Source organism: Oncorhynchus clarkii, chromosome 30, assembly GCF_045791955.1.
Source record: "Oncorhynchus clarkii lewisi isolate Uvic-CL-2024 chromosome 30, UVic_Ocla_1.0, whole genome shotgun sequence".
Lineage (NCBI taxonomy): Eukaryota > Metazoa > Chordata > Actinopteri > Salmoniformes > Salmonidae > Oncorhynchus > Oncorhynchus clarkii.
Window position 1 is genome coordinate 23554338 of NC_092176.1, and position 13379 is coordinate 23567716.

Genomic DNA, 13379 nt, shown 5'->3' on the forward strand with positions numbered 1-13379 from the left:
GCTTGTAGCACAGCTATCCTCGCCGTAAGGCGAGTACAGCGACTGCAATTAGAAGGCATCATGTTAATGTTACTACTTAGCTTCGGCTGTTGGAGGTCCTGACGAACCGTGTCCAGATAAAGCGTCCGGAGTGAAAAAGTTGAGGAGGAAAAAACAAAAATATAAACGGTAATTAAAAAGTAAAAACCGTAAATTTGTCAGGTAGCAAAACAGGTTGGCAACAAAACGCACAGCAAATCGAAAACAAGTGACCATGTGACCACGCAGCCATCATACCGCTCAGGAAGGAGACGCGTACTGTCTCCTAGAGACAGTACTTTGGTGCGAAAAGTGCAAATCAATCCCAGAACAACAGCAAAGGACCTTGTGACGATGCTGGAGGAAACAGGTACAAAAGTATCTATATCCACATTCAAATGAGTCCTATATCAACATAACCTGAAAGACCGCTCAGCAAGGAAGAAGCCATTGCTCCAAAACCGCCATAAAAAAGCCAGACTACGGTTTGCAACTGCACATGGGGACAAAGATCGTACTTTTTGGAGAAATGTCCTCTGGTCTGATGAAACAAAAATAGAACTGTTTGGCTATAATGACCATTGTTATGTTTGGAGGAAAAGGGGGAGGCTTGCAAGCTGAAGAACAACATTCCAACCGTGAAGCACAGGGGTTGGCAGCATCATGTTGTGGGGGTGCTTTGCTGCAGGAGGGACTGGTGCACTTCACAAAATAGATGGCATCATGAGGCAGGAAAATTATGTGGATATATTGAGGCAATATCTCAAGACATCAGTCAGAAGGTTAAAGCTTGATCACAAATGGGTCTTCCAAATGGACAATGACCCCAAGCATATTTCCAAAATGGCTAAAGGACAACGAAGTCACGGTATTGGAGTGGCCATCACAAAGCCCTGACCTCAATCCTATAGAAAATGTGTGGGCAGAACTAAACAATTGTGAGCGAGCAAAGAGGCCTACAAACCTGATTCAGTTACACCAGCTCTGTCAGGAGGAATGGGCCAAAATTCCCCAACTATTTGTGGGAAGCGTGTGGAAGGCTACCCAAAACATTTGACCCAAGTTAAACAATTTAAAGGCAATGCTACCAAATACTAATTGAGTGTATGTAAACTTCTGACACACTGGGAATATGATGAAAGAAATACAAGCTGAAATAAATCATTCTCTCTACTATTATTCTGACATTTCACATTCTTAAAATCAAGTGGTGATCCTAACTGACCTAATACAGGGAATTTTTACTCTGATTAAATGTCAGGAATTATGAAAAACTGAGTTTAAATGTAATTGGCTAAGGTGTATGTAAACTTCCGACTTCAACTGTATATTTTAATGGATACATTTTTTTCCCTATATTCATACAGTTTCTTGACTGTCCAGCTCTCTAATAATTACTAGACAGGAAGCATCAAAAATTCAAAATAAGATGGCTAGAGGACTAGGAAATATAACACATTTTCAGTGCGGCCTTCCGGACATCATTGAAGACCGAATGCGGCCCCCGGGGGAAAATGAGTTCAACACCCCTGCTGTAAACTAATGTGTGTGTGTGTGTTTGTGTGTGCGTGTTTGTGCGTGTGTGTGTGTCCGCCTGTGTATGTGTGTGTAAAGTATGTAGTCAAAAGGTCCTGTTGCCTGGGAGCAACAGCCTTGTAGCAGAGCGTTCCAAACACCCGCCCACAACAAATAGACTTCCAGTTTCAAACCAGCTGGATCCCCTTGCTCCCGGATTAGTCCCTGTGTACAAAGCTTAGGTACCTTTGATACAGATTTATACCCTCCACTGTTACTGAAAACCTCTCATTGAGTGGAATTAAGCCCCCTCAAAGCAAATCAAAAGTCCTCAAATTTCCACTCTTACTAACAGTGGAACCTAGCTGAAACAATCCAACATTGTAGGTGTTAATCATGTACAAATAGTGAGGTTTAAACTAGTGTAACAATCTTTTGATATTGAAAATCCTTTCAAAAACTAAGGGAGATACAGACCCTAAAGGGATACGCCCAATCCCAGGTTATGCTTCACTTAACCATCCTTGGTTCTCTTGTGATAGGGCTGACCATGTGACCTGGGCTGAGTCCTGATTCTTCGTCGTTCTCCAAAATTTGTACACTTTGGCTGCATCTACACAGGCAGCCCAAGTCCGATGTATTTGCATATCAAATACACATCATATTTTTTTTCCTGAAAGTCTAAACAAGAGAAACTGATCTTTTGAATTCAGATTTAGTCCACATTTCTCAATCCTGATATAATTCTGATGTTTCATAGGCGCCCTCAGTCTGGACACTCAAAAAATCAAATCATTAACACGACAATCACCCCACTAAAAAATGTGGAAAAGTGACAAGCATTTCATCTGTGCACTATTTCAGAGGCTACATCAGTGGCAATCCGTGAATCTGATACGGGTCACGTAAAACTGAATGTGGAAGCAAAAAAATAATACTGGACATGGAGAAAAACAATCAGAATTGGATCATTTGGATGGCTCTAAACACAGCCTTTGTCACAAGGATTTTACAACAGTGGAAACTCCCTCCAGCCAATGCTTAAACAAATCCCATGCTTCTAAATCAGTGATGGAAGTGTACACTTTTGGAAAAGGAGGGAGAATCGAGATGTTGCCCTGGCCAGGAGACCAGGAACAACTCTGAGGACGTGGTCAGATAAAACTCCTCGTCTTAACTCAACTGCCCATCTTGTCCTAACAAGCGTTTGTGAACAATGCCCAATCATGGCAGAGGTCCACCTGGCAGAGCAAGGGTGGTCATGATCACTCTGTAGAGAACGCCAGTGAGATTGAGTCACTGCAATCCTCTGTCCAATTTAAACTTGAAACATGTTTTTTCTACTCCACTATTTATGTGTGTATTAAGATAAAAAGGGATCAAGAGGAGTCATCACGTCTAATGGACAATTCAAGGGAATTTACCAGGGGAAGATGCTTTCCTCAATTAGCGATGACAACTTGCTCTTATGTTGAATGTCTCTTTGAGATGAGTTTGGGATGCTCTTGAAGAGGTTTTTCCTCATATATACAGCATATATATAAAAACATTTTGATACAGCTGTATTTGAAGGTCCTCATCCTTCTCCTTTGCTTAAGAGGACACAAAAACAGAGGCATGACTAATGAGCAGTGTGTGTGTATTCGTGTGCAAACTGTCAAGGTGTAGTGTTCTGACAGCATTGAGCAGTGATCCATGTAGTGTGGTATGGTAACCATCTATGAACTCTCATTGTTACAAGACCAAGACATGCTCTACATCTTGTAACACATGGCCTCAATACATTTACACAGCCCGGCATGACCTCTGACAAGTCAATTGTTCAAACTGTTGCACTTCACTGCCCCAGTGAGAAAAATTTAATGGCACCCTATTCCCTATCCAGTACCCTTCTTTTGACCTATGCGCCCTGGTTAAAAGTAGTGCACTAATATATAAGTAATGAATAGGGTGTCATTTGGGACGTACCCATCGTGAAGACAAGAGCACTGGCAGTCGATGTCTCTCTGCTAAGTTCACTATGAAGAACGACACAGTGGGAATGGAAAGATATGTGGTCAAAGTAACTTGTGTCAAGTGATTTTATGTCCTATAAATGTCCTAGAATGTTATGTCCCAGAAATGTTTTTCTAATAAACCATTTTCAACATTGTGGAGATTGTATTCTCTCTTAAAACCAGAGTGCAAAGTGAAGCTTTGAAAACACTACTACAGCTTGATATCTGAAATTTAAGATATTGACATTAAAAGAGGTTAAAATGTTACCGATAGGCTCCCTTTAAGATTAAACACATTCATTGTTCAACAACCACACAATGAAAATGGCTTTTGCTTCTTATTGCTTCCTGCACAGATTTCTAATATGACTTCAGTCTGGGGCAGCAGGTAGCCTAGTGGTTAGAGCATCGGGCCAGTAACTGAAATAGTAGCTGTATTGAATCCAGAGCCAACAAGGCAAAAATGTGTCATTCTGAACAAGGCAGTTAACCCATGCTCGTAAAACAATTACAGTGTTCAAAATTCATATTAATAGATAGATTATTATGAATAATGTTTTGTTACATTTAACTGCCGAAAATGCTGTTATCAAGGTAATTTCCTTAGTAGGTGACATCAGAGGTCAGGATGTGGGAGAAGTCAGAGCTCAGGATGACAGACTAGTTTCCCACAAGTAATTACGAGCTGGAGGGACGTTCAAGTGGATCGTATGTGCTAAATACCACCTTCCCACTTGGTTATGAACGCAGCATTAGTTGTCCTCATTGAGCTGCTCAGATGAAACGCTGAACATCATACAAAAGTAAAGGAACTATCACCATCTAGTGGCAAGAAAATAACAGTACACCTGAGTTGTCACCATCTCTGAATGTGCTTTGTGCAACACTGTTCCACAAATTCATTGACAAAAAAATCAGGTGGAGCCACTTCTTGTTTTTAGCTGATAGGAGTGGAACCCAGTGTGATCGTCTGTTGAAATAGCCCAACTGTGGCAAGGATCGACGAGTCGTGCATTCTGCGATGCCGTTCTGCACACCACTGTTGTACTATGCCGTTATTTGCCTGTTTGTGGCCCACCTCTTAGTTGGCAAAATTCTTGCCATTCTCCTTCGACTTGTCATCAACGAGCTGTTTTCACCCACAGTACTACCGCTGACGGATGTTTTTTGTTGGTCGCACCAATCTCTGTTAACCCTAGACCAGAGGCCTTCGACTCTTACCCTACGAGGTCTGGAGCCTGCTGGTTTTCCGTTCAACCTGCTAATTAATTGTACCCACCTGTTGGCCGAGGTCTAAATCAGTTCCCGACTAGAGTGCAAAAATGCAAAAATGTAGTGGAACTGGCTTCGAGGTTCAGAATTTAGCTTCAGGGACCTAGACACTGTCGTGCGTAAAAATCCCAGGAGGCCAGCAGTTTTTGAGAACTGGCACCGAAAATCATGCAATGCTCAAAATCGCTTAGGTGACTCGTTTTGCCCATTCTAACGTTCAATAGTACAGTAACTGAATGCCTGTTTTATATAGCAAGCCAAGACCACTTTCTGTCGGAGCTAACTATTTTCGTGAATGGTTGTGTACCTAATAAACTGGCCACTGAGTGTATATTGCGTAGAACAGACATGTCTCTCTTGACATGTTAAGTAAGTATGGTCCCGTTCCGTGCCTGCATGGCATTTATATCTGCAATACTGAGCTGGCCTGACAAGATTCCTTACTGTACTGTACATGTCAGAGGCATATCTGCCCGAATATATTTCTAGCGGAATGTTGTCATTGTGGATTGTGCCTTACTGATTGATCACCGCCCAGGTGTTGACACTTTCTCCTTGCACAAACAACAGCCTTGAAAGGTATCGCTTTCTCCATGCACAAACAAAGCCAATCAAACCACCTTAGTTTAACGACAACAGAAATTTACCTGCACCTGGTTATACATTTCCCTCAAAATATGTGCTCTCAGTGGAATGAATGATGAGTTGATCGATTGTGAAGCTGTTTAGCTAGCTAGCTAAATTGCTATTTTAGATATTAGTTGTCAGCAGCTAAATTGTCATTGCAGTTAGTGAATTGAACTTAATTAATTTGGCTACATCTTTATTTCTTTCCTATCTCTAAACCATATGAAATCATCGCCATCATATCTAAACCTTGCAGGTTGCAATTGTTCTAGTTGCGTTTTTAAAATACTTTGATTGACTGAAGGGACATGAACGGGTTAAAATTCCCATTCAAGAAGAACGGTTCAGCACGAGACGCCCCTGTGTGCATATCGTGGGCTTGCGCAGTCTGGTTTAAACAGTACACACACAGTTGTTGCTTTTTCTTCAGAGCCATTTTTTTCTGCACAAAAAATGTTTGGAGAAACGTTTAAAAATTTTACAATACATTTCAACGCCAATAACCCGAGAGTGACTTTCTCGAGTGGTGACTTTATGGCAGGTCAGATTTCCTTTGATCTTTCGAAAGAAACAAAGCTCAGTTCTATAACATTAACATTAAATGGAAAAGCAAAGGTACAGTGGACAACACAAGGAGGAGGTGGTGGAAGAAGAGGACGACGCAGAAGGCAACGACGAGTCCACTCGGCAAGGCTGGAATTCTTCAACTTCTCTCAAATCGTAATGCAAGAAAATAACGGTAGTTATGTTATTACTTAGCTAGCTACACAGTTACTTATTTACAAAGATGCATCATAATCTGAATTCTGATACACCGGTGTATTTAAAAAGGTGTGTGTGTGCGTCTGTGTATCACATTGGAGTTATCATAGCTAGCTAGTCAGCTAGCTGTTGTGTTGTGTTTAAATGAACTGTTTTGTTTTCAATCTTCAGCGGTCCCTAACACCACACTTCAACCAGGAACACATGTGTACCCATTCACATGCCAAATCCCACAAGGGTGTGTATGAAGTCTTATTACTGTGTGTGTATGTTTTATTCACTGTTGTATATTCAAGGTCTGACCATTATTGTTAAACTTATTTGCATTCATTCAGAAACTTCCCCTCCTCTTTCCATGGGGTGCATGGCAGTATAATTTACTCAATGAAGGTGGAGATACACAGGCCATGGCATCTAGCCAAGGAGTTTGTGACTGAGTTCAACTTTGCCAGCCACATAGATGCCAACCAACCACATCTTCTGGTAAGGGCATGTCCTCCCATTGTCTATCTGAACCTACCTGGGCATTACGCCAACCTTGAATAATCAATGAGTTAAATGTCATCCTATTATAATTGCCTTATGTAGGTTATCCACCTGATTCCCTTTTGATATAGGCCTATGACATATTAGTTGAAGTTGAGTTGAAGAAAGAATTTCAGCATTTGTCACAGCCATACAGAGTATAGTATACTATACTGAAGATAGGAAACACTGTCACCACTGATAAATCCACCATAATTGAGAATTTCAATAAGCATTTTTCTACGGCTTGCCATGCTTTCCACCTGGCTACTTCTACCCCGGTCAACAGCACTGCACCCCCCACAGCAACTCACCCAAGCCTTCCCCATTTCTACTTCTCTGTTGCCAATGACTGGAACGAACTACAAAAATCTCTGGAAACACTTATCTCCCTCACTAGCTTTAAGCACCAACTGTCAGAGCAGCTCACAGATTACTGCACCTGTACATAGCCCACCTATAATTTAGCCCAAACAACTACCTCTTTCCCTACTGTATTTAATGAATTTATTTATTTATTTTGCTCCTTTGCACCCCATTATTTTTATTTCTACTTTGCACATTCTTCCACTGCAAATCTACCATTCCAGTGTTTTACTTGCTATTTTGTATTTACTTTGCCACCATGGCCTTTTTTTGCCTTTACCTCCCTTATCTCACCTCATTTGCTCACATTGTATATAGACTTGTTTATACTGTATTATTGACTGTATGTTTGTTTTACTCCATGTGTAACTCTTTGTCGTTGTATGTGTCGAACTGCTTTGCTTTATCTTGGCCAGGTCGCAATTGTAAATGAGAACTTGTTCTCAACTTGCCTACCTGGTTAAATAAAGGTGAAATAAATAAATAAAAAATAGCCTGACCCCAGATCTGTGTGTTGTTCCAGGCTCCTCTGGCAGGCAGCAACACCAAGACCCTGTGCTGCCTCTGGTGTGCCTCAGGTCCCATCTCAATGACTGTCTGCACTGAGAGGAAAGGCTTTGTCCCAGGTAAGTAAGCCTTGTCCAAGCCCGAAAGGCTCCTGCCCTTTGGACCAAACTCCTGTTTCTGTAGCGTTAGGCAAGTTAATGTACACGTACACAGGAAGCTAGTACTGGAACAATAAAAAACACTTCCTTAGAGGGGCTCCAGCCCTGACATTGTTGTATTTTTCTAGCCTTCAACCATCCTGAGTTCACATTCTACGTGCACAATGTGAAACGAACTGGGAATGCAGCAGTAAGTTCTTGTTCACAAGGCTAGTATTTTACAAAACAAGACCAATATGTTAGCCAGCAGACTGTGGTATGCACCCAGATTTGGTCTAAGAAGTGGGTCTGTCTTTGTGAACAAGGGAATAATTGTGTCAGAATGTTAGCTAGAAATGCTGTGTGTGCGTGCCTGAGTTTTCCAGCGCATGACTGGTGTACAAAATTACTTGTCTATTATTGTCAAATAAATGGAGACTCAATAGAAATTCCTGTTCACTTGTCAAGTCTTCCAAGATAGTTGTTTACACACTCCAATAAACACACATCTCACCTTTGAATCCCCTTTTTTCTTCTATAGGAGAGATGGTGAAAATCATCTGTGAGCTTAGTAACGGCTCCTCTCGGACAGTGACTCCGCATGCGACCCTTATCCAGAAGCAGATGTTTTACACCCATAACAAGTGCAACAGGAGGTTGCAGATGAAAAACCTGGCCTCAGTGGATGGTCAGCCTGTCAACCCCAGTAGCTCTGAGGTCTACAGCGATATGATGCTTCCCATCCCTCCCAACACGACTCTCACTATCTCCAACTGTCCTATACTGGAGGTGGATTACACTGTGGATGTAGGTATCCATCTGGAAATGATGCAGCTTTTACTACCAATCCCAAATCGACCCCTAAGCACTCCTGGAGATCTGGGCCTGCATTCACAAAGCGTCTCAGAGTAGGAGGGCGGATCTAGGATCCCTGTCCATGTAATGTTATTCATGATCTTAAATGCAACACTGATCCTACATCAGCACTCATACTCTAGAGACTTGTTGTGAATATGAGGCTGAGAGGTATAAGCAATATGGAAATCACCCCTACTTGCCCTCTCGATAGCCCAGGTGTAATTTTTTGCCATATTGCTTACATCTGTATAACCTGCACAGATCTCCTCAAAATCGTAGGTTAAATAGGTGATTGGACTGGCCCAATGCCTATCCTTCTGTTCTGATGTTGTCTTTTCTTCCTGTTCTTCTCTCCTGCAGGTGAGTCTACGTATCAGAGGTTCCACGGACCTCAAGGTGCTGTTCCCCATTGTGCTGTGTAATATTCCTGTTTACGCTCCCCAGCCTCCACCTCCATATCAGTAGCAATAGTACTAGGATCACATTGCCCCTAGACTCCAATCTAAGGTCAGTGTTTTTCTACCTAGTGGTTAAGGTTAGGATTTAGGCAGGGTAAGCAGCACTTAGATACGAATGTCTCTAATATGTACCTAGTCATATTAAAGACATGTATAGTGTCTCACAACTGGGAATGGGAATATGAGGGTTACTAGGAACCATTCTTCTGGTGAGCTGGTTTTTGTGTCACTGATTATTTGGACAAATCACAATTTCGCCGGGTTGGTGTAAACCTGGCATCTTTAGAATTTTGGAAAGGGGGGGGGGGGTAATTTAGGCCCTCCACCATGTCCAGAGGCCGACATTCACTCTAGATTTGGTTCTGGATTCTGAGATTAGACACTGCCAAACCCCTTTTAAGATGGGGTTTCCAATTCTACAATTTATACATGTTTATCACCATAAGAATTGTTAGAGCAAGTTTTGTCATCGACCACCATGTCAAATCCTTCCTTCATACATTGTCTCTTACCAATACCTATGTCAAATCCTTCCTTCATACATTGTCTCTTACCAATACCTATGGAAGTCTTGTGCTGTTTCTGCTCACTATTGCCATAAATGTTCAGAATTCATTACTTTTTTTTAAAACTGACATTTCAGAGCCTAATTCACCTCCATCTAGGTCATGAGATGAGGAACTATTGGGCAATGCTATTGCTTAGAGGACTAACTCAATACTACAGCTGATAAGGAAGAAGGCTTGATAGACAACTAAACTTGCTCTAACAAATCTTACAACATAACAAATTGTAGGATTTATGTTAAATGCCTCTTAAAAAGGTTGATTTGCAATAGTTCTCAGGGTTGTACAAAATATGGTACCAGATTTTCTAATATTTTATGCATCAACTTTTAAAAGGTGTTTGTTCCGTTAATATTTCTGTTACATGTTTTTATAGCCATGCAGTTTTATTTACAGTTGTATGTTTATACATACATACATACATACATTCATACATACATACATACATACATACATACATACATACATACATACATACATACATACATACATACATACATACATATTTACAACTGTAAATAAAACTGCATATATTTCATACTACTTACATGTAATCCTCCAGTGTTTGAGGTGACAGACGGACAGGGCTTTAAATATCTAATGGTGCAGTCGTCGTTCATCTCTTGCCAGGTCATGTTGCTTAGCATTTCTTTCAAGGTGCTTGAGTGATAACATAAGATAATTGGGCTTTGTGACTGTGTTTACTCATGTTTGATCAATCGCTCCGTGGTGTCTGTCTGTCTCACCCTACTTGTCTTTTTTATCATGGTTCATTTAAGGATTCGATTTGTTATTCATGGTCAACATTGTTTTGCCCCATTCGTTTGGAAAAATAGAATGTTCAGGATGCTTGTGATTCAATCACTAATTCATTTGTATGTCCATTTTAAAATTACACTGTAATGCTACTACACTGTTCTCTTGCTGTGGTCTGAATAACAAAACCATGTTTTTACACTCCCTAGTTGTATGAGCGTAATCCAACAAAGTCTGAAACATTTGACATTTATATGGTTGAGCTTACTATATGAAGAACCACTCAAATTCACGCACAATAATATATTTTTCATATGAATTGTATTGATGTGTGTTTGTGTAAATTATATATTGTATTTATGTTGCCGTTCTAACTGTTTTTATGTCTGTTTTAACACTCCCAAGTTCATCCATTGAGGACATCTACTCATTTTAAACTCTTTCAAACTCCCTTGAAGAGTTCAGTACTGCCGTTAAAAGATGTGCACAACCCATTGTTTTGAAGATGTATTGGTGGTAAATTCATTATGTTGTATTGAACGTGGAAATTTTTTCATTTGATTTCAAATGTCAAAATTGACCTTGTTTGTGAAGTAGTCCTTGCCATTGAGTTCCCTTGAACCTTCTTAATGAAGACAGGGAAGTACACACCTCTAGACTCTTTATGTATTGCCAAAAATGTATCATTTGTAATATCACAATAGAAAGACAGTATTCTGATAAAAACATGTTGAATTGTCTCTGTGTATGTGTACATACATACATACATACATGTTTTAACCACAATACCTTTTAACAATGTACTGTATATTTTGTTGTGTTTGTCAAACTGAGTATCAAGGTAGCACTTTAGGAAAGCCCACTGATAAACTCTTAAGTAGATCTTCACAGATTGGCCACCTGTAGAATTGAACATTTTGTAAGTACTGTTTGACTGATACTACTTATATGCCATGAATGTTATTGACCTGTAATAAACACATTAACTTCCATTTGACCATTTAAAAAACATTTGAACATGATTTCAGAGGGGTTGGGTTAAATGTGGAAGACACATTTCAGTTGAATGCATTCACTGTACAACTGACTAGGTATCCCCTTTTCCTTTCCCATTCTTGTGTTTCCATATCCATCAGTGTTTGTGACGATACTATACCCACAGTGTACAACAATGAAATGTTGGTTAAATATTTGTTTCATATATTTTATATACCTGCATTTGTTCTGGGTATGAATTTCCTGTCCTTATATTTGAGATGAAGGTGCATTAGTTTTTATTCCCAACGAGGGCAATATGGGTCAGTATTTTCACATATACTGAGTGTACAAAACATTAGTTGAGTTGCACCATCTTTTGCCCTCGAACAGCCTCAATTCGTCCGGGGCATGGACTGTACAAGGAGTCAAGCGTTCCGAAGGGATGCTGACCCATGTTGACTCCAATGCTTTCCACCGTTGTGTCAAGTTGGCTGGATGTCCTTTGGGTGGTGGACCATTCTTGATACACACACACACAGGATACTGTTGAGCATGGAAAAACCCAGCAGCGTTGCCGTTCTTTACACACTTAAACTGGTGTGCCTGGCATATACTACCATACCCTGTTCAATGGCACTTAAATATTTTGACCTGCCCACTCACCCTCTGAATGGCACATACACACAATCTGTCTCAATTGTCCCAAGGCTTAAATCTACTTCAATGAGTGTAGCTGAAGGGGAGAAGGCAGGTTCAATTATTTTTAACAGGTGACATCAATAAGGGATTGTCGTGTCTTTGGCTAAGCCGGATTAAGTGATATGACATGCTATTCTATAAAATAATTTCTCCGTAATTAATATCACCTGATTGAGCTAATCATGTAAATGTAATTAACTAGAGAGTCGGGCACCACAAAATAATATTTATAGAGCTGTTATCTTCCGAATAAACTTTTTTGTTTGTTCTTTTGTTGAATTTTACCCCTTTTTCTCCCCAATTTCGTGGTATCCAATTGTTTTTAGTAGCTACTATCTTGTCTCATCGCTACAACTCCCGTACGGGCTCGGGAAAGACGAAGGTTGAACGTCGTGCGTCCTCCAATACACAACCCAACCAAGCCGCACTGCTTCTTAACACAGCGCACATCCAACCCGGAAGCCAGCCGCACCAATGTGTCGGAGGAAACACCGTGCACCTGCCAACCTTGGTTAGCGCGCACTGCGCCCGGCCCGCCACAGTAGTCGCTGGTGCGTGATGAGACAAGGATATCCCTACCGGCCAAGCCCTCCCTAACCCGGACGACGCTAGGCCAATTGTGCGTCGCCCCACGGACCTCCCGGTCTCTAATCATGTAAATGTAATTAACTAGAGAGTTGGGCACCACAAAATAATATTTATAGAGCTGTTATCTTCCGAATAAACTCTTAAAGACCTAGTAATATTTTACATCAATAGCAGTCAATATCAATCGTCATCTTAATTCAGTCTCATCTGAAAGTTGTAAATTCTTGGTTATCTGCACGAACCCTGGCTAACAATTTGAATCAGCAATACAAAATTAGGTTTAATTATTTATTTACTAAATACCTAATCACACAGAATTACACATACACATAATTAAATCATAACTTGATTACAAATTACGTCATAAAGGAAAGCATCCCTAGCGGGTGGAACAGATATGACAGCTTGTTACACAAAGGAAAAGGGCTGGGTTTGAGTGAAAGAGCGGGAAGACTGAGGGACAAAGGGAGAAGCTGTGCTATCGTAAATACAGTATCTGATGCATTCTAAATTACCGCCCATTTGGAAAAGGAAAATGCAATAAATATTTACTCCGAGCTGCGCTTCGGTAGGTTGGTGGTAAATGGAAGGCCGTGTTGCCAAACCGAGTCCTTTGAAGAATGTCTCTGGTTGTCAATTGGATACGTTGTAGTAATGTAGTTGGGTGATAGACGGGATATTCTGTCTGTTCTTTCCTAACCCTAGTTGCATCTGCTGTTGCTAACACAACGGCTAGGAGGTATCACTTCT

General features: G+C 40.7%; 1 protein-coding gene across 1 annotated transcript; it reads left to right on the forward strand.

Moving 5' to 3' along the window:
* The first annotated feature begins 5820 nt into the window (after positions 1-5820).
* On the forward strand, positions 5821-11356 carry LOC139389607 (arrestin domain-containing protein 3-like). Its single transcript, XM_071136454.1, has 7 exons — positions 5821-6168; positions 6363-6429; positions 6527-6674; positions 7606-7708; positions 8268-8533; positions 8945-10014; positions 10079-11356. The coding sequence occupies exons 1-6, from the start codon at positions 5883-5885 to the stop codon at positions 9047-9049; spliced, it is 975 nt and encodes a 324-aa protein (XP_070992555.1). The 5' UTR covers positions 5821-5882; the 3' UTR covers positions 9050-10014; positions 10079-11356.
* Positions 11357-13379: the final 2023 nt, after the last annotated feature.